This window comes from Emys orbicularis, chromosome 8 (genome assembly GCF_028017835.1).
Source record: "Emys orbicularis isolate rEmyOrb1 chromosome 8, rEmyOrb1.hap1, whole genome shotgun sequence".
Classification (NCBI taxonomy): domain Eukaryota; kingdom Metazoa; phylum Chordata; order Testudines; family Emydidae; genus Emys; species Emys orbicularis.
Genome location: NC_088690.1, coordinates 58,649,428 through 58,672,922, shown reverse-complemented (window position 1 = coordinate 58,672,922; position 23,495 = coordinate 58,649,428). Strand labels below are relative to the sequence as shown.

General features: G+C 56.9%; 1 protein-coding gene across 1 annotated transcript in view; it reads left to right on the top strand.

Moving 5' to 3' along the window:
- The window catches only part of QSOX1 (quiescin sulfhydryl oxidase 1), a 38,019-nt gene extending 14,952 nt beyond the window's left edge, over nucleotides 1-23,067 (top strand). The window contains exons 3-13 of the mRNA XM_065409925.1: nucleotides 2,365-2,413; nucleotides 2,893-2,995; nucleotides 5,351-5,441; nucleotides 8,096-8,241; nucleotides 11,107-11,241; nucleotides 13,813-13,942; nucleotides 18,905-19,034; nucleotides 19,195-19,335; nucleotides 20,449-20,625; nucleotides 22,082-22,318; nucleotides 22,559-23,067. Of these exons, the coding sequence (XP_065265997.1) occupies nucleotides 2,365-2,413; nucleotides 2,893-2,995; nucleotides 5,351-5,441; nucleotides 8,096-8,241; nucleotides 11,107-11,241; nucleotides 13,813-13,942; nucleotides 18,905-19,034; nucleotides 19,195-19,335; nucleotides 20,449-20,625; nucleotides 22,082-22,318; nucleotides 22,559-23,067 (1,848 nt within the window). The remainder of the gene's footprint in view (nucleotides 1-2,364; nucleotides 2,414-2,892; nucleotides 2,996-5,350; nucleotides 5,442-8,095; nucleotides 8,242-11,106; nucleotides 11,242-13,812; nucleotides 13,943-18,904; nucleotides 19,035-19,194; nucleotides 19,336-20,448; nucleotides 20,626-22,081; nucleotides 22,319-22,558) is intronic.
- The last annotated feature ends 428 nt before the right edge of the window (nucleotides 23,068-23,495 follow it).

Sequence of the window (23,495 nt, the reverse complement as noted above, 5' to 3'; positions counted from 1 at the left end):
GCTGGAGGCATTGTCGCATTCTTGGCCGACTTGCTGCGTCCCTTGTCCCAGGGCAGGGCTTCACACACCTGCCGTTCCCAGAGCTGACAGGCAGCTGGTCAGTCAGCCCGGCTGGCTCCTCCAACAGCAGGACTCTCTCCCCATCCAGATCCAATGGGCTGCAGCCCTTACACTGTTGAGCCTGGCAATTCTCCTGGCTGAACACAGCCATTGGGGGGATGTTGCTGCAGTGCTTTGGCATGCGCAGGATGGCCGCCTCTCCCCCACCCGCAGCACGGCTGGGCTGTGAGGTCTGCTGCCCATGCTCCCCAACGCCATAACTGCAATGGGAGCATGGGCAGCTCCCTCATCTCTGTCACGGTCAACTGCCGCGTCCCAGGCTCTGGTGCCGGCGCGTGGCAACATGGCCACATATTGAACCCTCACAGAGCTTCCTGGAAAGGGCAGGAGCCCTAGGCTGGGATGGGGCATCTTCCTCCGTGGAAGCATCCTCTTCTGCAGCCCGTATGGTACGCACACACTTGTGCCCCCCGCCCCTGCACTAAGCGATTCTGTCTCATCCCTTATCCCTCCCCCCGGGCCAGCGTGCACACCAGGCCCCGGGGGAGGCAGAGCTGGTATGCAATGCCGACAGTGGGCTGGGGACACTCAGCTCTGCCCCTTTAACTCATTGGATCCAGACAGGCTGTGATTTCTGCTTCCCCACTGTCTAACTGAGAGTGGGGCTCTGACAAGGGCTAGTTGGCAGAGGGTCAGCCTGGAGAAGCCAGTAGTCTAGGGAAAACATCCAGACTAGCCTAGCAACTGCTCCATCGATTGGGGTAGTCTGCCTGCCTTTACTCTACGAGGATCGTGGTCGAAGGCTCCCATTGTTCCTGCTTGATGGCAGCTGAGAGCGCTCTTAGTTTCCTTCTTTGGTGAGGAGCTTGCACTGAGCGCAGCGAGCCAAGCTCTTGTCCTCTCCAGACTGCATTGCTGCACTATGGCACTTCACCTAGGACAGAGGGTGGCCTCCCACTTCCGGAGCAGGCCTGGCCTTTGGGAGATGTTATGCCCACACTCCAAACAGCATGGATATCCAAGCCATTCCATTACGGGTGCCATTCATGGGGCTGGGTTTGATCTATAACCAAGATCCTATGTACCCTGTAGCCAGGTGACGTAAATTCTGCAGCACAATCTCTGCATTTCATAGTGCCCCAGGGCAGCCGGCTGGAAATTCTGTCTGCTTCAGCGGAATTAAAAAAGGTGGACTTTCCATGATTGAAATATGAAGATGAACGATGTGCTTTGGCACAGAACCCTGCCCGCCATTGACCTTGGTATTAAATGTCATTCATCTGACGTGCTTTTAACTTTCATTATACTGCAGAATTGGCCAAGCAGGGCAAGCTTGAAGTTTTGGCATCTGGAGAGGGGAGATGGAGAAGAGTTTTGCACCTGTGCGCTGTCCCTGCAGGCCAGATCCACTGATAGACTTGTTGACAGCCCCCAGATAGGAATTCTGAGGGCTGATGGTGGGAAGGTTGCAAGATGTGTGTCTGGATGGTGATTGGAGAAGAGACCTTGACTCTCCAATGCCTGCTCCTCCTTCCCACCGCCTTGCTTAGTCTGACAGAGCCAGCATGTGGGTTTGCCGTTCAGGGTTAGATGAAAGATCTGTTTGCTCCCTGAGGCATTTGCCAGGAGGTGGGGTAGGCTGATGAGCAGATTTGTGTCTGGGGAGTTTCATTGAGTCTGTATTGTGTTGATTTATTTATTGCACTTTGTGCCTGTTTTATTGATTGTTCTGCAGGTGCCTAGAGACCTTTTATAAATTGGCAAGGCCTACTAGATGGAGCATTAGACTGGGACCCCAGGAGGCCTAGGTTCTATTCCTGGTTTTGCCACTGGCCTTCTGGGTGACCGTGGGCAAGTGACTTCACTGCTTTGTGCTTCAGTTTCTCCATCTTTTAAATGGGGATAATGATATTGATCTCCTTTGTAAAATGCTTTGAGATCTACTGCTGAAAAAGCTATGTAAGAGCTAAGTAGTATTATTAGGTATGATTAATCTCACTTGGGAAAGTAATAAACTTTACCTTCTGTATAGCATTCTTCAGCCCTACTTCTCAAAGCGCTTTACAAAGCAGGTAAATATTTTACAGATGGGGAAACTGAGGCAGGGAAAGGCAGCAGTTGGCCCAAAATCACCCATCAAGTTGGTGGTAGAGCTGGGAATAGAACACAGATCTCCTGAATCCCAGTCTGATGCCTTAGCCATTGGTCCATACTGCCTTATAAGTGCTCTATGGGTTGCAATGAATGTTGTTAAATGTTCTCCAGATGCTCCTGCGGACACTCTTCTCTTGTGTTTCTTTTCAGTTTTTCAAGGCCTTCTCCAAGAGCCCTGAGGACGGGACGAAGATATTCCGTGAGTATCCACAACCTCCTGGCTCTTTAATCCTTGCTGGACTCCTCTGTTGGAATTCGCCCTGCTGTGGCGGTTTCCTTTCCATTGCCGCCTGCACGCCTGCTGTGTTCTAGACTAGGGGGTGGTCAGCGAGTGCTTTCCCCAGGGGAGGGTGGGAGGGCAGGAGGTGTTGGTGGGGGATGACTCATGAGAGGGAATCACCCGGCAGGGGATAAATGAATAAGGCATCTCAAGCTTTGCAAAAGAGATGTGTTCCTGCCATGCGCCACTAATCAGCCACTGGAGGGGCTGCCAGGGTGGGTTGGGGATATATTATACAGTATGGTCCAGTAGCGCTCAGTCCCCATGTGACGCTGCTATGGCTGCAGCATAGTTGGGATCAGGGGTTGGGATGGGTCATTGTTACCTTGGATACAGTCCTTGGCTTTTTGTGCATGGTGCTTTGGTGGTGAGCTCTGTGTGTTTTGTTCCCCCTACAGATCCTGGGGACAGCATTCAGAACCTGAGGCAGAGCATCATCACCAACCTGGAGATGCACAAGGAGACGTGGCCACCTGCCTGTCCACCACTGGAACCAGCCAGGTTATTGGAGGGGGACATAATAGCAGTGTGTGTGTGTGTGTGCGTGCATGTGTGTGTTTTGAGGGGGCCTGGGGTGAGAGAAACAACAAGGAATGGACTCATGCTTAACCGGGCCACCAGTAGCAGTCCTTGAGACCTCTGCCGCATGTAGATGACGACTGTGTTCAAGGGTCTGCCCTTGGTTCAATCCCTGTTATCGTGTGGAACGGAATTCCTGCGGGTTGGGCTGGAGACCTTGCCTAGGCGGTCCCGAGGAGGCTCCCGGTTACTCCCAGGACAGTGACACGCACTGCAGAGGTGTGAGCGGAACTGACGGCCTGGTGCCGGAGTGACTGTGATAATAGCACGTGGACCAAACGAGGCAGGAAACTCTTTAGCCAGGAATAGGCACAGACATTTTTGAGTTGCCTCCTTGGTAACGTTCCAGACCTGCTACGTGTATCTCCCCATGTGATGCGCCCAGAGCTGTCAGTGTGGGGCGGGTTCCATTACCTACAAGGTTTTTTCCCATGATTCGTCTGTAACAAACCTGCCTGTAACTACAACCCCAGGCTGGAGAGTGGTGGCTGCTCGTATTCGTCACTGGGGGGAGGGTATGTCCTGTATTGCTTGTGTGGGGGAAGTGTCAGTGCCCTCTGCTGTATCGAATGAGACCTGCTGACGGCCTGGGAAGGGTAGATGAGCCCTAGCGCTGCCCACAGCAAACAGATGCCCCTGGAATGGCAGTGGCTTGAGTGTTTGGAGCAGGAGGCTGGGTTCTTTCCCCTGGGCTGCACATGTGCGGGGTAGTTGATGGTCCGCGTCGTGGCCGGGGGGAATGGCTGGTGGCACAGAGGTGCCGTGTCCACTGCTGTCCCTGGTCTTCCTCCATGTCCTTAGATCCTAAAGTTTCCCTGCAAGCTGGAGTCAATGCTGCCCTCTGGCTCCTCCCTGGCTGAAAGCCCTTGGTTGAGTCTTGCCCGTTCAGTGCAAGATCTGGGAGCGTCTAACCTGACCGGCCAGACCTAGATAGCAGCCAGGACTCTGCTGTACAGAGGAATTCCTGGCTCCCAGCCCTGTGCTCGACCCACCAGACCAGGCTGTGCTGGCTACAGGAAAGCTCACCACTACTTGAGCCTGGAAAGCCCCTGTGGCTATAACCTGTTAATGCTGGGGGCAGTGGGGAAAGGTGTTAAGCCAAGAGGCAGAAGTGGATCTGTGAAGCCAGCCAGGCAGCCTGCAAATCAGTGATGGAAAGAAAACTCCTCAGATCTGCATCTGGTGATTGCCAGGGGCGAGTGTGTGAGCCCCTCTCCCCTTCCGGGGGTAACCACATCCTTGCGCTTTCCTCTGTGCCTGTGAAGCTGACCTGGCTCTTCCTGGGTATGAGTCACCTGGGTTGGGCCTGGCTGGGCCGGACAGAACAAAAGGGTTTGAGCTGCACTGCCCACCAGCCATCTCCGCCCACATTTCAGTGGAGGAGCAGGAGGACGGCCCCTGTCCAGGTATTGGACACCACGCTGCAGGTGTCTAACTACCCTCTCCTCCCCACTGTCTGAGCATTCCAGCCTGGGCCCCCAGCAGTGCCCCCTCTTTCCAAAGACGCGTCTCTGTACCCCTGCTCTCTCCTGGCTTCAGACGCTGCGCCATGCACAGCGCTGCTCCTCAGCAAAGGTGGATTTATTGCACCTCTCGATGCTCTGTAGGCACTTATCCTCTCCCGCCCCCCCCCCCCAAGTAAAAAACGCAAAGACACAGGCAGAGTTAATCAAATGCCACAGGTGTGGATGGGGAAATGAACCCCAGCCAAACTCCAGCATTCCAACCTCATGTTCAGGCTCCCCACTGTCTGATGCCCCACAGGGGAAATTGGGGGTTTCATTTACACACCCCCCCACACACACACACACACACACACACTTCCCCAAGAGCAGGAGCGTTTGGGCTCAGAGATAGGGTTCAGGCCATCTCTAATGTGACACTATCTGTGTCCTGATGAAACTGGTCTGGCTCTAGTCTCACTGCTGGCTTTCACAGTAGACAGGGTCCTAACCTCAAGTCCTTCCATAAACAGTCTCCCATCTCCCGTTCCTTGGCTGACCCTGGCAGATTACCATATGGCCAGTGAACTGAAGCAGAAAACTAGGCTGGCAAGCTCCATGTGAATTGAACAGTGGATAAGCAGAGCTGATCTCGGCCACCTACCTGGGCGACAAATCCAGCTGGGTTCAGCTCTTTGCCAGAGGGGCAAACACCCAACCCTTTGCCAAGCTCTGTGTGCTGTGCTGGTAGGGAGCATGTTCTGCGCTGCTGGGGCTGGCGCGTTCACCCGCTCGCTCCGTGTCACTGAGAACACCTCATTGTTTTCTCCTGCAGCGTGGAGGAGATCCGTGGGTTCTTTCAAACAAACAATGTCACGTACCTGGCGCTGATCTTCGAGACTAACGACTCCTTTCTGGGCAGAGAGGTGGGCATTGTTGTTTTGTTCAGTATTTATGTTGCTGTAGTACCAGGTTGGGTTGGGGCCTGTCACCGTGCCTCAGTGGGTCACAGCTGAGGATGCCAGATTCAGAACAAACTGCTGAGAAATGGGGCAGACTCACCCCTAAACTAGTGGTTATTCTTCCATAAGATATACCAAACCAGTATCAAAGGTAAACTTCTGTCTCACCACACTGGTTAACCAGAAGTCAGAAATGCAGCCTCCTTAGGTATCCCAACCCTTGTTTCACCACCCAGACACTAGACTTTATGATGAGTGGTTATTTAAAACCAATTTAATCAACTAAAGGGTTCTTCTGATCCCAAAGGACCAGTCTCATACCCAGGTCAACATATAACTCAGATCTTACTCAATAATCACGCTGTAGCCAAACCTTTAGTATCTAATATCTAATAGTTTATCTATAAGAGAAAAGAAAGGGGTGAGAGTTAAAATGGTCAAAGGAATCAAATACATACACTCATTGGAAAGTTCTTGGATCAGGTTTGTAGCAGTGATGGAATAATTTTGCTGGCTTACAATGTCTCTGGTAACATCCAAAAGTTTGGAAGGTCCTCAGTCCATTGCTTGGAATTCTCCTGTTAGTGTAAGTCCATAGTCCAGAGCAGGAAAGAAGCAAAATGGAGATGCTACCAGGGTTATTTATACTTTCTCCCATGTGGAGGGAGTCTTAGTTTGTGGAAAACTCCAGGCACAAGAAGGAGTTCAGGGTCACAGGAGCATGTCACGTCCTTGCATGCTTCAATGAGTCAGAGCAGCCATTACCCATATTCTGGCTGATGCGTCCTCAGCTTCTTCTATGGCCTCTTGTGTGAGCTAAGTGTCCTTCAATGGGCCATCAACTTGAATAGCCCATTCACAATGTGCTGACCAGACTGGATGCAAACTAACAACCTTGTGGGCATTACCACAGGAGCAAACAAGTTTGAAATGCTGGTACATAGTCAATATTCGTAACTTCAGACACCAAAATGATACACGCATACAAACAGGATAATCATATTCCTTTTCCGTTGACACCTCACATGACACATTTTGTACAAGATTTGTTCCAATTGTATAACAGTGGTATCAACAATGATCTATTTTAATAGGGTTACCATATTAAACAAATAAAAAAAGATGGGCCCTGGCCCCGCCCATTTCCCACCCCCAGCCCCACCCCAACTCCGCCCCTTCCCCGCCCTTCCCCCGCCCCAACCCCACCCTAACTCCGCCTCCTCCTCCCTCCCACTCCCAGCCACGCGAAAAGGGCTGCCCGAGCGCTACTGGCTTCACGGTTTGCCGGGCAGCCCCCAGACCCTGCGCCCCCGGCCGGCGCTTCCCCAGTGCAGCTGGAGCCCGGGAGGGGAAGTGCCCAGCCGGGGGCGCAGGGTCTGGAGGCTGCCCAGCAAACCGTGAAGCCGGTAGCGCTCGGGCTTCGGGCAGCCTCCATGCCTCCGGACCCTGCGCCCCCAGCCGGGCACTTCCCCTCCCGGGCTCCGGCGGCGCAGGGTCCGGAGGCATGGGGGCTGCCCGAAGCCCGTAGTGCTCGGCTCTTAAACAGAGCCGAAGAGTCAGGGGAGGAGCAGAGCCGCCGCGGCCGGAGGCTCTGCTCCTCCCCTGACTCTTCGGCTCTGTTTAAGAGCCGAGCTGCCCGAGCGCTACCGGCTTCGGGCAGCCCCCATGCCGCCGGAGCCCGGGAGGGGAAGTGCCCGGCCAGCGGCTGGGGTCCGGAGGCAAGGGGGCTGCCTGAAGCCCATAGCGCTCGGGCAGCTCGGCTCTTAAACAGAGCCGAAGAGTCAGGGGAGGAGCAGAGCAGCCGCGGGAGGGGAAGTGCCAGGCCGGCATTTTCCCGGACATGTTCGGCTTTTTGGCAATTCCCCCCGGACGGGGGTTTGATTGCCGAAAAGCCGGACATGTCCGGGAAAAACCGGACGTATGGTAACCCTAATTTTAATCACATAATGTCACCAGGCCCCATTATGTGCTGCATGTACATGTAGTGAAAAGATGGCCCTTTCCCCGAAGAGCTTACGGTCTGAGTAGATGAGTGGAGAGGCGAGTTCTGATTCTCCCCCTGGGCCCCTCAGGAGTTAGTATACAAAGATGTTAACTGTTCCTTGACTCTTTATATCCCTTCCAGTTTCCATAGCCATCAAGTGCCACGCGCTGCAGTTAGTTGAGGCTAAGGCTCAAGTAGTGGTGAGCTTTCCTGTAGCCAGCACAGCATTGTCTGGTGGGTCGAGCATAGGGCTGGGAGCCAGGAATTCCTGGCATCGTTCATTCAGGGAAAGTTCACCTTTTTTAACTTAGCCCTGGCTCTGCCACTGACCTGGGCCAGTCACTGAGTCTCCCTGCGTCTCATCTTCCCTGTCTGTAAAATGGAGATCCTACTTCTCCACCTCTCGGGGCTGTTGTGAGGGTCAGGCCATGTTTGTACAATGCTTTGGAGGCATAAAGTGTTCCCTCAGTGCTAGATATTGCTGAGTCCCGACTCCTGCTGGGAGAAGCGGGGGCTGGAGCAGCCATGAGCATCCCACACCACCCCCCAGAGGAGAGAGCTGCTGTAAGCGGGCTGGGCCCTGGGACGTTCTGTTCCATAGCTAGTCTAACCCATGGAGCGTGCTGCCTTGCAGGTGACGCTGGACATGCTGCAGTACGAGAACGTCGCTGTCCGGAGAGTGCTGAGCAGCGAGGAGGAGCTAGTGAAGAAGTATGGTGTGACTGCCTTCCCTTCCAGCTTCCTGCTCATCAACAACGGGACCTTCAGCCGCATCCCTGTGTGAGTCCTTCCCTGCCGGGACTCAGACGGGATGGCCTGTGACGTGCCAGGCCTTCGCGTGGCAGCTGGGTGTGACGCTGGCAGGTGGATCCCACTGTACCTAAGGGGTGGGAGGATGAATCCTGGCACTGTGGGGCTGATGATGGAGGGAACTCGCTGCACTGAAGCTGGGAGTGTGAACCTCGGTGCTTGTGCACAGATCTCCCTGCCCACGGCCCTTAGAGAAAGATCCTGTGGCGTTAGACAGGGATAAAACCCATAGGGTTTTATGGCAGCTCCTCTCCTATCCCAGCTGAAGAGCTCTGGCTCGAAATGGTCTATAGTGAGAATATTGTTCTCTGTTAAACACCATGGGACCCTTCCCTAAGGGATGGGGTGTGAATCCTGGTGCTGGTGGGCAGATCCCACAGAGATACGGCCAGCTCCTGTCGCCCATGGAGCTGCCCAGCTCCAACCTTTCCTGCCTGTTCTGGGCTGCCCTGTGTTGAGACACTGGGTGTGGCTTTGTGATGCTATGTGTGGCTTTCCTCCCCGGACTCCCCCACCAGCTACAGCTACAAACTGCTGAAAGCCCCTCTAAACTCAGCTCAGCTTGCAGGTGTTTCGCTGGCTGGGGAATACATCAGTGGACTTTGCAAAGCTGGCAGGGAGTCAAGTTGTCCCTGACCACCTCCCCGACTCGGACAGCCTCCCCACTTCTCCCCCTTGGTTTTCTAATTGCGGAAAAGTTCATTAGGAACCAGACAATGGCTGGTTCTGAAACGCTGGCAGAGAACAATGGCACCGGGACTCAGCCCCTCTCGTGGGTTCCTGCTGCTGAATGGCACGTGAAATAGCAGCCAGATGGTGCCTTTGCACCCTCGGTGGATGATTGATGTCAGGCTGGCAGTGCAGGGAAGAGTGTGGCGGGGCAAGGGGGTAAACAGACACTTGTGGCTTCCCTAGGAAGGGTCGTGGGGAGGGGTTGCTTGCCTGGGTAATAGCCGAGCAGGGAGTTTTTCCTAGTGGGAATCGTGACATTTGCAAATCTTGTCTGTGCTGCTTGGCGTGCGGGGGACGGGGTGAGCCAGGTTGAGGGGAGGAGGGGTGCTCTCTGATGATGCCAGCTTCACCCAAGAGCAGAGTCATTGTTTCCTTGCCGCGGAGCTGGTGGAGGGGAAAATTGCTTGTGACGACGCCGTCTCTCCACCATCTGCTTGCAGGCGAACATCGGGCTGTAAAAGCAGAGCGGAAAGCGATGGCTCCTCGCTGCTGGCTCTCCTGGGCTTTCTTGCCGCTGCCTCTCACAGAGCCTGACAGCTTTGCTCATTCTGTGTGGGTTAAGTAGGGAGTCCTGTATTCCACCCTCTGCTCCCTCCGTCTTGCCAAGCTGTCCTGAGAGACAGCAAAACCTCCCGCAGCGCCCTGGGTGCCAGGGCTGGGTTTATCCTGCACAGATCCCAGTGCATCCGTACCCCCAGCTCTTGAGTTAGTGGGCGTTACTGATTCCAAGAGGGTAAAATCCACACGGACAGAACTGGGAATTGCCCCACAGAAGGGGGAGGAAGAGGCAGGTCCTTGAGACAGCAAGGGTGGCTGGATCCAAGTGGTGGCATATCTTGTGCTTCTGTACCTCTCTCCCCCTCTTGTCACCTCAGCCCCAGCCTTCCTCCCTGCAGCACCGTTGGATGAGGGAGGCAGCACCGATGGCCCAGACTAACCCCAAATGTTCTTCTCCCCCCTTAAAGTGCTTCCTAACCAGCTCTCCCAGCTCTGCCTGGGACCCTTGGCATATTCCCTGAGCTGCCAGAGGAGGCAAACCCCATCCTAGAACCTAGGGTGAAAGGAGGCTGCAAGGGATGGAGAGTGGCTGGGTGAACTGGGGCTGCCCATCCCCATGAGAGCCGTGCCCTTCCTCGTGCCAGCTGGCCTGGAACGCATGCGGTGCCCAGTCAGAACCTGAGTTCTCTTTATATAGATGGTTTGGTTTCTAGTGCTCTCCCTTCCCCATGGCCAGAGCCCCATTAGGGACGCTCCCTGCAGCGCAGCCAGTGGGACCCCAGTCTTGGCAGTCAGAAGAGGTGCTGGCTCTGCCTTGTGAGACTCTTCAGGGCACACGCCATGGCTGCTGAGAATGTGTGTGGAGGTGGTGGGAGGAGCGGAGAGCAGAGACCCTGCCCTGCAGAGAGGGCAGTCCGAAGGCAGGAGGGGGGCCATGCAAAGCAGGCTCAGGCTGATGGCAGCAGGACCGTTCCAGTACGTTCGGCAGGAGGCCAGGCAGGGTGCTCAGGGAGCTTGGCTGGGCCGAGTGGAGGGGCATAGCTGGGAATGGATGAGAGAGGCAAAGGGAGCAGTAGGGAGGGGCGTGTGGGCTGAGCACAGGGAGTGGGAAGCGATGTGGGACGTGCCAGAGGCAGCAGTTCCAGACCAGGTGGACCAAGGAGGCAAACCCATCCCCTTCCAGGCCTGGCTTATGTGCATGTCTCTCCGCCCCTGTCAGGGACAGAGCCTCGTCCCCTTTCTAGGCAGCTGGAGCGGGCAGCTAGTGATTCAAGCGAGGCCATTACCAGCTGGGGCCACTCTGGGGCCACACGGCTAACAGTGCAGCTACTCTCCCATCCGAGGAGACCCGTGGAGGCCTCCTGGGTGTGTGGGGCCTGCTGGTGCATGTGGGAGGGTGGAAGCAGATGGGAACAGCGCACATTGTTAGGCCAGGAATCCCTCCCCCATCCCCAAAGACACATCTGGTCTCCTGCCTGAGTGACATACCTCAGGGTCGCAGGCAGCTATGTTTGTGGTGATGGAAGGGTTAATGGGGGTGAAGAGGTGACCTCCTGTGCAAGTGAAAGAGGCTCCTCTCACGTGTTCCCATTTCCTTCCCAACAGGCAAATGGAGGCGCGATCCTTCTACACCCACTTCCTGCGGAGGCTGCCTGGGGTCACGCGAGGCCCCTACACGCCGACCAGGGCACCAGACACGCCGATCAAGACGACCCCCACCCCGCGGAAGCCTGCAGACCGGTGAGCACCCCCCAGCCCCACTCTCCTGTCTGTCCATGCACCCCCCCCCGCCGCAGAGCCCTCCCTCGGCTGGGTAAGCACTGGGCCTCCAGCATTATGACCGGCTTCAGGAACTTGATGCTTCCTGTGGGGGGCTCCAGAAGGCCTGGCCAGCAGGAGCGCCTGCAGACAAGGGGAGCAGAGGGATGGTCAGTCGGTGGAGGGTGGCTTGACAGGCATGAAATGGTGGATACGATGCCAAGGCCGGGGCAAGCAATTGGCCAAAGCAGCAGAGCTGGAGGAGCGTGGGTACTGTATTGCAGTTTGGGGCAAGGGCATCATTCATTGCTGTCACTGCTCTTGGATGCTCAGAGAGCAACAGCTTCTTGCCATCTGGACCTGGTGAGAGGGGCTGGGCCTTTCCTGCCTTTTTCTGTGCCGTTGTCCCTTGGCGGTGAGATCCGCACGCTGGGCTCTGCGTGGGGCGGCACCATTCGGACACTGAAGTTAGAATGGGAGGGGCCTGCTGCTTATCAATGCTGGGTCCCAAGGGCGTGTAAAGCAGCCATGCTCTCACGGCCTGTGCTGGCTGCCTTTTATGAGTGGACCTTCAGGCATTGGCCTATGAAACCCTAGAGTGTCGCACTCACCTTCCCCTACGTTACGGGGGTGATCAGTGGAGCTGACGGCCCCGTGGTATGAAAGGGTGGAAGGTGGGGCCAGGGGCTTTCTCCTCAGAGGGACCTTCTGCTCGGGAACTTGCTCTTGGACGCATACCCCATTTAGCAGAGCCGAGGCCGGTCGACATCCAGGCAGTGCTGCAAGCCTCACCAGTTTTACCCTGCTGGGTGGGACTAGAGACAAGGCAATGCAGGAGGGATGACCCTGGGCAGGGTGACTAGAGAAAGTACTTGCAGGCCACGGTGGCAGCTTGTGATCTTGCACCCCAGGTCAGTGGAGAGCTGTGAAGAACATGGCTCTGAGTTCAGTCATTACAGAGATGCCGGTATGAACTGGGGACTGAATTCCAAACAAGTGGCTCTTGTCCTGGATTCCCCGGCTCTGGGGAGCATTGGGATTGGGACAGATGAAGATGATGGCCACCTCCCCATGTAGGGGTTGCTGGGACACAGAATCACCCGTGCCTGGGACAGTCGGGGGCATAGGGAAGCCAGGAGAGGATGGAGGTGATGACGTGTCTTAGTGGGGTCTGTAAGTAGCTGAGATGGTTCCAGGGCTCTGCTTCACTTTGCAGTATGTTGCTACCAAAGCCCAAATACTGAGGTGACTCTCCCTGGAGCCCCACAATGAGGGACAGGCTCCCTGTCCCCAGGCTGCTGCTGCTTGAGTTTTAGCGTAAGGGCCTTGACACTGGTAGGTCTGGGTTGCTTGCTCCCAAGGGACCACAGGGGGCTTATGCTTGGAGGGTGAGCTGCGAGCTGGGTCAGCGGCAGGAAGAGATGTGGTCATGCTCAGGGCCAGCTCCAGGCACCAGCCAAGCAAGCTGGTGCTTGTGGCAGCAGCTTGTTGGAGGCGGCATTCCGCCCAATCCTAGGGCGGCACGGCCGCTTTTTTTTTTTTTTTTTTTTTTGTTCCGCTCCGGCCGCCCTGTAGGGGGCAGTGGTGTGGAGGACGGGAGCGCCCTGCAGCAAGCCCGGCAGGGCAGCCCGCATCCTTCCCTCCCAGCCGACCGGAGCAGCGCGGAGCCCTCCCGGCAGGGGGCGTGGCAGCACTCCGCTGAAGCCCTGGCTACCCCCCTTCTCTCTCTCCCCCCACTCCCTCCCCCTCCCCCCGTTAGCCAGGCACATCTGCAGGGCAGGGAGTCCCCCTGTACCCTGGCTCCGGCCACGCCGCAGGTTTTTGTTTTGTTTTTTTGCTTGGGGCGGCCAGAAAGCCGGAGCCGGCCCTGGTCATGCTGCTTGCTCCTTGCCCCATCCCTTCCCCCAGCCCACCTCGCTGACAAGGGACGCTGGAGGTGTTCCCCTGCTCTGCAGCAGGAAGGGAGAGCTCATTGCCTTTCTCCCCTCAGAGGAGGCCTGTAAGCTCTGTGGTGGGGCGCATTCTGCTGGCATCTGTACCGTGTTGGGGTCCTGGGTATATTCCCTTCCCCCCCCCCCCCCCCCCCAGTTTCTATCTGCCCACCGTCCCTCCTTTGCTTTAGCTGTGGATTGGTAGGCCCTTGGCTGTTGGTTTTGCTGTGATGTGGTGGGGGTGAGGAGCGGCTGTAAAACACAACCATTGTTATTCCTCTTGCTGCTGCAAAATAAAGAGAGCAGGCCCCTTTGACCCTAGCCCCACAGGGGTGAGTGCCATGCTGCTAGTGAGGGCACTGCAGGGGCTGAATGAAGCTGGAGGCTGAGCTAACCTTGGCCTCTCTCAGGGTGAAGCCAGACTGTGGGTCGTGACTGAATTCTGCCATCCCCTCGCGGGAGAAGGGGCCAGGACTCGCAGCTGTAATGAGGGGTCTCCTCCTCCCAGGCGGATCCTGCGGGGATACAGTTGAGGTCCCTCACTGGAGCAGGGGCCAAGGACCCCCTTTCTGCAGGCAGGCTCAGCCGGTTGTTAATGCCGTTTTTCTCCTCTGCTCTCCAGCTCAAAGGTGTACATGGCTGACCTGGAATCCGCGCTGCACTATGCCCTGCGGGTAGAGGTGGCCCGGTTCTCTGTCCTAACGGGAGAGCGGGTGAGGGCCCTGAAGGACTTTGTGGCAGTGCTGGCTAAGGTGAGCGCTAAGGAGTCATCAGCCAGGCAAGGCCTGTGCCGTCTGTAGCCCCCTCATGCTGAGAGTGGACGCAGGGCCTTTGCTGGGGCCTCACTTGACACCGTGGCAGTCACTGTGCCTCCCCTTCATTTGGATTAGAGGAGGGGCAGGCTGGTAATTGAATCCTGTAGCGAACGAAGCTGGGCATATCTCCTCATGCGCTCTGCTTGAACAGGTCTCCAGAGAAACCTGTCTCCACACCGTTTGCACACCCCACATTCCGGCCTGCGTAGCAGCCCTTGTGACGACACCCTGGATGGCTCGAGCGCTGCTCTGCCTCAGCCAGCCTCTAACCCCCTCGGTTCTGGTTGCTTGGCCCTAGTCCCTAACTCCGCTTGAACTCTGATTGTGAATACAGAGCCTTTGTTTAGATAAATGGGAAATTGGAATTGCATCGTCCCCTGGGCCGGGCATGAAAATTATATGTGCCCTTCCCAAACCTTCACTGGTGACGTGACCAATCGCCTCGAGCCTGGACATGAGCCATGCCTTTTGAAACCCCGCCCACCCGTGATCAGCCATTCACCATAGCCACTTCCTCCTGAACCTCCTGCAAGATGGCACCACCGTGGCTGGTTCTCTCCTCTCCCCCCCCCCACCCCCCCGATGCAACTTCTTTCCTCCTGCTCCCACCCCTACCTTAAGCATCTGCATTGGCTACACCGGTAAGTACACTCACAGCAATGCCCTCTGCAGTGAACGGCTTTGAAGTGTCATGGGCACCTCTGCTTTGCTATGGCAGATATGTGGCTTGGCGGCCGTATATTGTCTCCTATATGACCCTCCAGAACTTACCTTTGGAAATCCTCTTTCACAGGATGAAAGAACTCTCCTCACGCAGGATGCAATGTGATTGTGATAGCAAGGGACCATTAAGGACCTCTTGCACACGAGCCCGTTTCCTTTGGAAACTTGGGTTTGATTTAAAAAACTGGAAAGGGTTCTGAAAATAGTTGCCAGAATAATTCAGGGTCTAGAAGACGTGCCTTATAGTGAGAGATGTAAGAAGCTCAGTCTGTTTAGTTTCTCCATGAGAGGGCTGAGAGGTGACTTGATCATGGTCTAAAACAGGGGTGGGCAAATTTTTGGCCCGAGGGCCACATCGGGGGGAAGCTGAAGGAAGGGCCGTGAATGTAGGGCTGGGGCAGGAGGTTGGGTGCAGGAGGGGGCTCAGGGTAGAGGGTTGAGGTGCAGAGGGGTGCAGCAAGGGGGTTGGGGTGCAGAAGGGGGTGTGGGGTGCAGGAGGGGTTTGGGGTGTGGGCTCCGGCCCGGCGTCGCTTACCTCAAGAGGCTCCAGGGTGGCAGTGGCATGCAGCGGGGCTAAGGCAGGCTCCCTGCCTGCCCTGGCCCCGCGCCACTCCCGGAAGTGGCAGGCATGTCTGCCAGTGGCTCCTGGGGGTGGGGTAGGGCAGGCTACTCTGCCTTGTGCTGCCCTCGCCTGCGGGTACCACCCCCAAAGCTCCCATTGGCTGCGGTTCCTTGTTCCCAGCCAATGGGAGCTGCGGGGGGTGGTGCCTGCAGGCGATGGCAGTGCACGGAGCCCTCTGTCCTCGTCCTCCCCTTTCCTCCTCCTCCTTTGCCCCTCCGCCCCCCCAGAGGCCACAGGGACGTGGTGCCGGCTGCTTCCAGGGCAAGCAGGGAGCCTGCCTTTGCCCCGCTGCACACGGGGCTGGCAATCCTGCGGGCCAGATTGAAAGCCCTGATGGGCCGGATACGGCCCGCGGGCCATAGTTTGCCTTCCCCTGGTCTAAAAGATGAGAAAGCATAGGTGCCGAGTTTCTAATCTGCTGGGGGGTGCTTCCCCCTGGCTCCGCCCATGCCCTGCCCCCACTCCACCCCTTACCCCAAGGCTCCATCTCCGTCCTACTTCTTTCCACCCCTGCCCCCCCTCTTCCCGCCCCTTCCCCGCCCAGTTCCTCCCCCGAGCGTGCTGCGCCCTTGCTCCTCCCCCCAGTGCCTCCTGATGCCACGAAACAGCTGATCTGTGGTAGGCACTGGGAGGGAGGGGGAAGCATTGATTGGCGGGGCTCCCCTGGCGGGCAGGAGGCACTGGGAGAGGTTCTGGTAGGGCGGCTCAGCACCCACCATTTTTTCCCCATGGGTGCTCCAGCCCCGGAGTCAGTGCCTATGTGAGGAAGACATTTCTGATCATAGAGGGTTCTTTAATGGAGCAGAAAAAGGCCTGACGAGATCCAGTGGTCAGAAACTAGACACATTCAGACAAAATTAAGGTGATTCACCATTGGAACAGCTTATCTGGGAACAGGGTAGATTCTCTATCACTTGAAGCCTTTAAATCAAGACTGGATGTGTTTCTAAAGGAGATGCTCTAGTTACGGGCTTGATGCAGAGATTACTGGGTGTGGTTCTGTGGCCAGCACTATGCAGGAGGTCAGATAAATGGTTGTAATGGTCCCTTCTTGCCTTAAAACTTATTCATCTAAATGTGGGTCACTAGTGCAATGAGTCTTGGGTTCTCAGCTTAGACCTTTATTACTTTTTACCTAATTGCCCAACTGCTGCATGATTAACAAAACTGGCCGGCTGTGCCTGTGAAGGGACCAGGACTAAGACTAGCAGGGATGGTGCGGGGCAGGACTGAGGTGCGTTGGAAGGAGTGTGTGAGGAGGGCAGGACTAGAATAGCCAGTGGCCGTGTGAGTCAGGCCTGAGATGCTTTGGCATGGCTGTGCTGAAGCCTGCTTAACACCTAGCTTGCTTGCGGCCTGGCTTTAGCTAATGCTCTCAATCTCTCTCACTTTCTTGAGCATGGAAGATTTCATTAAATGAATACCCCACCCTGCCACCTTCCCCTTCAAAATACAATCCCCCAGGAGAGTGCAGGCTGTGTTCGATCCTCAGACAGCTGAAGGGCGGCTGTGTGTGTGTGTGGGGGGAGGTTGCTACACCAGCCCCCCAGGCTCTGGAACCTTCAGGGGACCAGTCTATACTGTGAAATGTGTTTGGTGTCAGACAGCTGTAGTAATGTCAGCTCCAGATTAGGAGACAAAGCTGTTCAGATGCAGGGAACAGAGAGTCCAAGACCGAAATAGCACAAGGAACCCAGTTCACCAACCAAGCTCGCTCCCTCCCTCCCTCCCTGCAAAGCTCAGAGATGTTGCGGGGGAGGGTGGATGTAGATGGGGAGGGGAATGGGGTCTGTGTGTGTAGATGGGGAGGGGAATGGGTTGTGTGTGTGTGTGTGTGTGTGTGTGTGAGGTATAGATGGGGAGGGGAATGGGGTGTGGGTGGGGAGGGGAACAGAAGAGGAGAGTGAGTGTGTGGGTATAGATAGGGAGGGGAATGGGTGTGTGTTTGGATGGAATGGGATGTGGGTGTGGATGGGGAGGGGAACGGAGTGTGGGTGGGTGGATGGGAAGGGGAATGGTGGGTGAGTGTGGAGGGGAATGGGGGGTGGGTTTGTGTGTGGATGGATGAAATGGGATGTGGGTATGGATGGGGAGGTGAATGGAGTGTGGGTGAGTGGATGGGGAGGGGAATGGGGCACGTGTGTGTGTGTGTGTGTGGATGGAATGGGGTGTGGGGGGGGGAAGGGGAATGGGTGTGTGTGGAGGTATAGATGGGGAGGGGCATGGGGGGGTGGAAGGGTGGGGTGGGGGAGGGGAATGGGTGTGTGTATGTGGATGGAATGGGATGTGGGTGTGGATGGGGAGGGGAATGGGGCGGGCATGTGTTTGTGGATGGAATGGGGTATGGATGGGAGGGAAGGGGAATGGGTGCGTGTGGAGGTATAGATGGGGAGGGGAATGATTCTTTTGCAACCTCTCCCCCTTCTGCCTCCTTAGTCTGGTGGTTGGGTGTGTACCATAGTCTAGAGGAAACAGTTTTGTGCTCAGTGCAAGATGTTTCAGATTTAGGCCACTAGACGGAGCAATGTCACCAGGATTCCCACATTCCTGACAGTTGCAGGGAATTTGCCTTCTCTGCCTGTCCAGACTCTGATCCTTAAATCTAGCGCATTTCCCAGAGACGTGTAGGCCTGCGGGGAGAGAAGCATTTATTTTAGAACAGGTCACCTGCTAAACCTCACCCCAAATCTCCAGTATCCCACGGGAGCCTTTGAAAGGAGATTTGGAGGAGTGAGGGGGGGCTCCCCAGCAGAAATGTCAGTTCCCTGTGTTTGTTTATTGTCTAGCATAACGGGGTATCCATGGAGGCTAGACCCTTTTGCTTTCATTCCCCCCACACTTTCCTGGGTCCCCGCCTCCTGGTTTTACCCATCTACACTGTCTCCTCTCTTTGTGTTTGTCCCTGAGGTGGGTCTCCCCCCCTCGCCCCAGTCACTCGCTCTCCCCCTCCCTGGAGCGCTTGTGGTTTTAAAGTGCTGATACTAATCGGATTTGTGTTGACTTATTGTCAAAGTAGCTTTTCGTGTTCCTCGGAGACTATTTGGAGTTACGATTGAGATTTGGATCTTGGCTGTTGGCCCACAGGGCTGACTTGTTCACAATGGTGGCAGCTTGAATACAAATGAAAGGGCTTCCCAGTGCTGGCTGCTTGGATCGTTGGGGGGAGGCTTCATACCAAGCTGGACAGCCTGAGACTAGTGTAGCTGTGAGCTCCCCACAGCCAGTGCTCCTGCACCATTCTCTGCAGCGACTCCAGCTGGGAGAGGCTGGCATTGCAGTCGCCGAGAGTTTCTCATGATCAGGGACTCACTCCGTTTCCCACCTGAAAGAGGCTAGCAAAGGGCATATGGGGACATGATAGTATTGCTAAGATCCTGACTTTATCACTGTAGGATGATTTGTGTCCGATTAGCCATCATGCTCAGTAAAGGTCTCAAAATGTCCCCTGGAATCAAAGCAGGAATCTCTCCCATGCCTGGGTTCACGTCGACCATAATGGGTAGCAAGGCTTTTGTCGTTAAACGTATTTCCTCCTCGCTCTGTTCTTGCTGTAGTATTTTCCTGGCCGCCCCTTTGTCCAGAACTTCCTGCGCTCTGTGGACAGGTGGCTGAGGAACGTGAGAGGATCAAGGATTCCCTACAGTGCCTTGAAGCTGGTCTTGACCAACAGAAAAGAGGTGGGTCGCATAGAGATGATTTCCCTTTAGCCCTGCAGTGTGTGCACGCGTCTGCCTTCCCCTGTCCTTTTCTCTCAGTCCCCGTCTGCTCTCCCTCCCCTGCCCACCGCGTTAACCCTGAGGTTGTTACTCTTTGTCTGCCTGTCTCTCTCCCCATCAGGGTCAAGCCCCGGCGGTGCTGTCGAACAACGTGACGTGGGTGGGTTGCCAAGGAAGCGAACCTCATTTCCGAGGCTACCCCTGCTCCCTCTGGACCCTCTTCCACCTCCTGACAGTGCAGGCGACTAGACACCGCAGGCTGGGCACAGGTAAGCACGTGACCCTGTGCACGTCCCACTCTGAACGTGCCGGATGATCTAGCTCTTGGCCATAGAGAAAGGGGTGTGGGAAGCACCGTGATAGCTCCCCTCGGGAATTTCCAGAAGCTGCTGCTCCATGGGAAACGGGATGGGGAGGGGGTAGGTAGACTCAGGCCAGAAAGCTGAAGGCAGTCCTGGGGTTTTAGAAGGGTTGCAGTCCCTGGTTGGAAAGTCCTTCCGGCCATCCCCGTAGCCAGGGAGCCGGTAAGCCCCACACTAGGTAGCCCATTGTAATGCCCCAATCTCCTCTCATCCCACCTTGCATGCCTAGCACCTGTATCTAAAGCCTGTATCTTGTGGCTTGCTGGATCCCCCAGTGTGAGCGTTCTGCAGCTCTCATGTCAGGTGGTTGGCTGCCACTTCTCCCAAGTCTGGGTCAGAGCGCTGAGCTTCCCAGCCCGCCAAGGGGGCTGCGCTCCCGTGTGGAATCTTAGCACCGTCTCATCAGTCAGCTGTGCACGGCGCTCTCTCCTGCCACAGGGCCAAATGTGCTGCTGTCTCCGCTCAGCCAGCCCCTCTCCCTCAGGGAGGGACAGATCACAGCTAGCAATAATAGTATCTAGCTCTTCTGTAGTGTGGCTCTCTAGTGACAGCTGAACGCTAGCCCCAGGGCCTGCTGGGTCACAGGGGATGTGTCTTAAACAGGACATACAAGCCCGACTGCAGAGCCAGCCTTCGGCGTCTCTGCTGGTTTCCCTCAGGATCCCCTTGCCCAGCCTGGTTCAGGGTGCCGTGGTGTCCCATGGTGCCGTGCCAGCGCCTCCCAGTGCAGGTGGGGCTGAATGCTCTAAGCGTCTCACACTCCACTGGAAGCCCCGTGCTGGGCCCCACACAGCCCTCTCAGTGTAGCTGAAGCCACCTGCTCCGTGGCGCTGTGATCCTGAGCTGGCTGGTCCCGTGGACCCACCTGGCCTCGAATTGCTAGCACTCTGCAAAGAACCTGGGTTCCTCTGGGCAGCGTGGACGGCAGGGAGGCCACCGGGCACAGTGCTTCTCTGAGTTGCCAGGGTTTCCCCAGCCGAGCGTGCTGCGCCGACTGAGCTGTCTTGCCTCCCCCTCCAGACCCGCTTGAGGTCCTTGGCGCTATGCGCGGCTACGTCCAGTCCTTCTTTGGCTGCCGGGAGTGCGCACAGCACTTTGAGGGCATGGCAGCGGAGTCCATGGACAAAGTGAGAAGCGTGGACGAGGCAGCCCTCTGGCTTTGGTCAAGACACAACCGGGTCAACGCTCGGCTGGCAGGTAAGGGGAGGTGTGTCCTGCTGGTGAGGCTGGCATTGGCCGAGGAAGATGGGGTGAGAGGCGCCTGAGGGAGAAGTTAGCCCCCAGTGCAGGGAGTCCAGACCCTCTGGCTGTATCTGGGGAGGGATGGGGGACAGGGTCATGGGGACAGCTGACTGCAGGGGGGTTGGAATTTGAGATGAACCTCGTGGGCCGGCTGGTGCCTTGGCTTGTAAAGCACAGGCTGGGCTGACTCAGCTCCCCAATAACGCTGTGCCTGCCCTGCCACTGCTGCGCAGTGAGGGGGCGTCTCTCCTCGCAGACTGATAACTGCAGGGGGTGCCGGGCTGAAGGGGGAAGCCTGGGGCACAGGGAGCTGCGAGAGCGCTCTGCCTGCATGCCGCGGGCCGGCTTTGTCCATTCATTTCTTCTTTGAAAGCAGCCACAAAGGTTAACTCTGCAGCCTGGCAGGGGGCTGGCGGAAGGCTGTGGGGAGGGATCGCAGACCCCTGAGGTGAAGGGAACAGGCAGCTGGTGGTGCTGAGCCAGAGACCGCCCCAGAGAGGCAGTTAAATCTTATCCGGCTTCCCACAGGGGGCTTTAAAAGCTGCCACGTGCCCTGGGAGGACCCTCCTCCCGAGACGAGACGATTCTCCAAATGCTCCATTCGCGTGCAGACGCTGCCCCTCCCCCTTCGCACACGAGCCTCTAGAGCCCAGTTCTGGGGGAGTTGGGACAAAAGCAGCTGGCATCTGAGAAGGAAGAGGGAGCAAGAGTGGCCAGGCAGGGGAAGGAAGGGGGGGAATGACTTCCTGCTTGTCAGTGCAGCCTCCCCCGGTGGGGGAGCATAGCACCCTCCACCCCAGCTCACAGCATTCACCTGGAACGCCCATGGCCCAAGGATGTGGCCCAGGCTGACACCCAGGGACTCTGGCAGAGAGAGGGCAGAGCCCACTGAAGCCTGGGGGAACCTACCGGCGTTCGTCCAATTGTGGGGTGACGGTTCCTGCTCCGGTTGGTCATTTGGGGGGCGAGGGGGCAGGGAGGAGACTCCCAAGTCTCAAGGGGCTGCAGCTTTTGGCTACAAGAGCCTGTTCTTGGCACTAGGGTAGGCTGGGGGTTCTTGCATGCCCGCTCCCTGCCCCTCAGGGTGGCTGAAGGGCACGTGAGCAAGTGGAGCTGCTCCTGCAGGCGAGTTGTGCGTGACCTCCCAGTCAAGGCGATGTGCGAATCCCACTGGAACTGTGCCCCCTGCTGGGAGTCTCACGCTAGCAAGGGGAGGGCCAGCTAAGGCTGGAGGGCTTTGGGCAGGTTTGGGGTGTGTCTGTAAGATCCATAAGGCACAGAGGCTACTCCCTTTCCTTCAGGGCTTATGGGGTGGATGTTAAATGCTGTGGTTATTGTACTGGGACCGTCCTGCTGCTGAAGCCCCTGGTGGGACTGTGTCTGAGGCCTTTGTTCCATCTGATTTATCCAGGTACCGAGACAGAGGACCCCCAATTCCCCAAGCTGCAGTGGCCTCCCCCGGAACTGTGCCATCCGTGTCACAGTGTGGTCAAAAGGCGCCAAGTGTGGGACGAGGCAGCCGTGCTGCAGTTCCTCAAGGCCTACTTTTCCCCGATCAACATCTTCTTAAATTACACGGAGCCCGAGATGGCTCTGGTGGTCAGGCGCAGCCGGGAGGCAAAGGAGGGAGCTGGAGAGTGGGCCATGGGTGAGGGGGAAGAGAGAGTAGAGGAGGACGACGACGAGGAGGAAGAGAGAGGGGAGGAGGGAGAGAATGGGAGAGGGGAGGAGGGAGAGAATGGGGAAGGGGAAGAGGAGGGGGAAGAGAAAGGAGGGAATGGGGAAGGGGAAGAGGAGGGGGAAGAGAAAGGAGGGAATGGGGAAGGGGAAGAGAAAGGAGGGAATGGGGAAGGGGAAGAAAGGAGACCAGGGAAATTGGAGGGTGCAGGGGTGGGAATGGAGGTGGGTGGCTCGGAGAGACGAGGCTTCTCGGGGCCACGGAAGCCAAGCATCGTCCGGATGAACCCCAAGATGCAAGAGCTGGAGGAGGACATTGTGGACCTGGACTCCTTCAGCGAGCTGCACTACAAGAGCAAAGCCCTGAAGGCTGCTGCCGTGGCGGCCAACAAGGGGCGGCAGCTGAGCAAGAGGGACACCATCCCACTGCTGCTGGCGGACGACAGCCACCAGGCCTTTGACTATGCTGCGGCCTGGGAGCGCCTGAGGCGGCGGGGGCTGGGCTCCAAGCAGCTCATCGGGGCCCTGGAGGAGGACGAAGGGGACACCCTGAGGAGGAGCCATTGGTTCCGCATGCTGGGAGTGGGCTTCTCCCGTCTGGACGTCAGCCTGTGCATCATCCTGTACTTCCTCTCCTCCATGTGCCTGCTGGGCATGTACACCTTCTTCCGCATGCGCACGAGGCACCGCAAGGGCCGCCCCAGCTTCCCCACGGCATGAGGCGGGGGAGGGGAGCAGCGGGGTCTGGGTGTGTGTGTGGGTGTGTGTGATGGTGTAGGTCAAGTGCTAATGATTCCTTCCGGGGGTCTGTGGCCGGAGAAGCGTCTGACTTTCTCCGTCAGGGTTGCTAGGGCAGTGGGTGCAGCTGGACGGCTTCTGGATCTTGCCACCGCTGGCCACACGGACATGGGGCCGCCCATCAGACAGATATGACAGGATGTTCTTCAGGGATCCAAGAGCCTTACCAAGCCACCCGAGCTCCTCAGAGACTTCTAGCGGAGCCGCTGTCGGGTCAGGGTGGGGGGCTGGAGAACGGAGTGAACTGAGAGAGCTGTGGGGAGTTCTAGCTGCCTCCCTGTTTACAGTAGCTCAGCCACTGGTAAGGATTGGGGGGTCTCCTTTCTGGTCTGTTTCCTGCTGCACCGCGG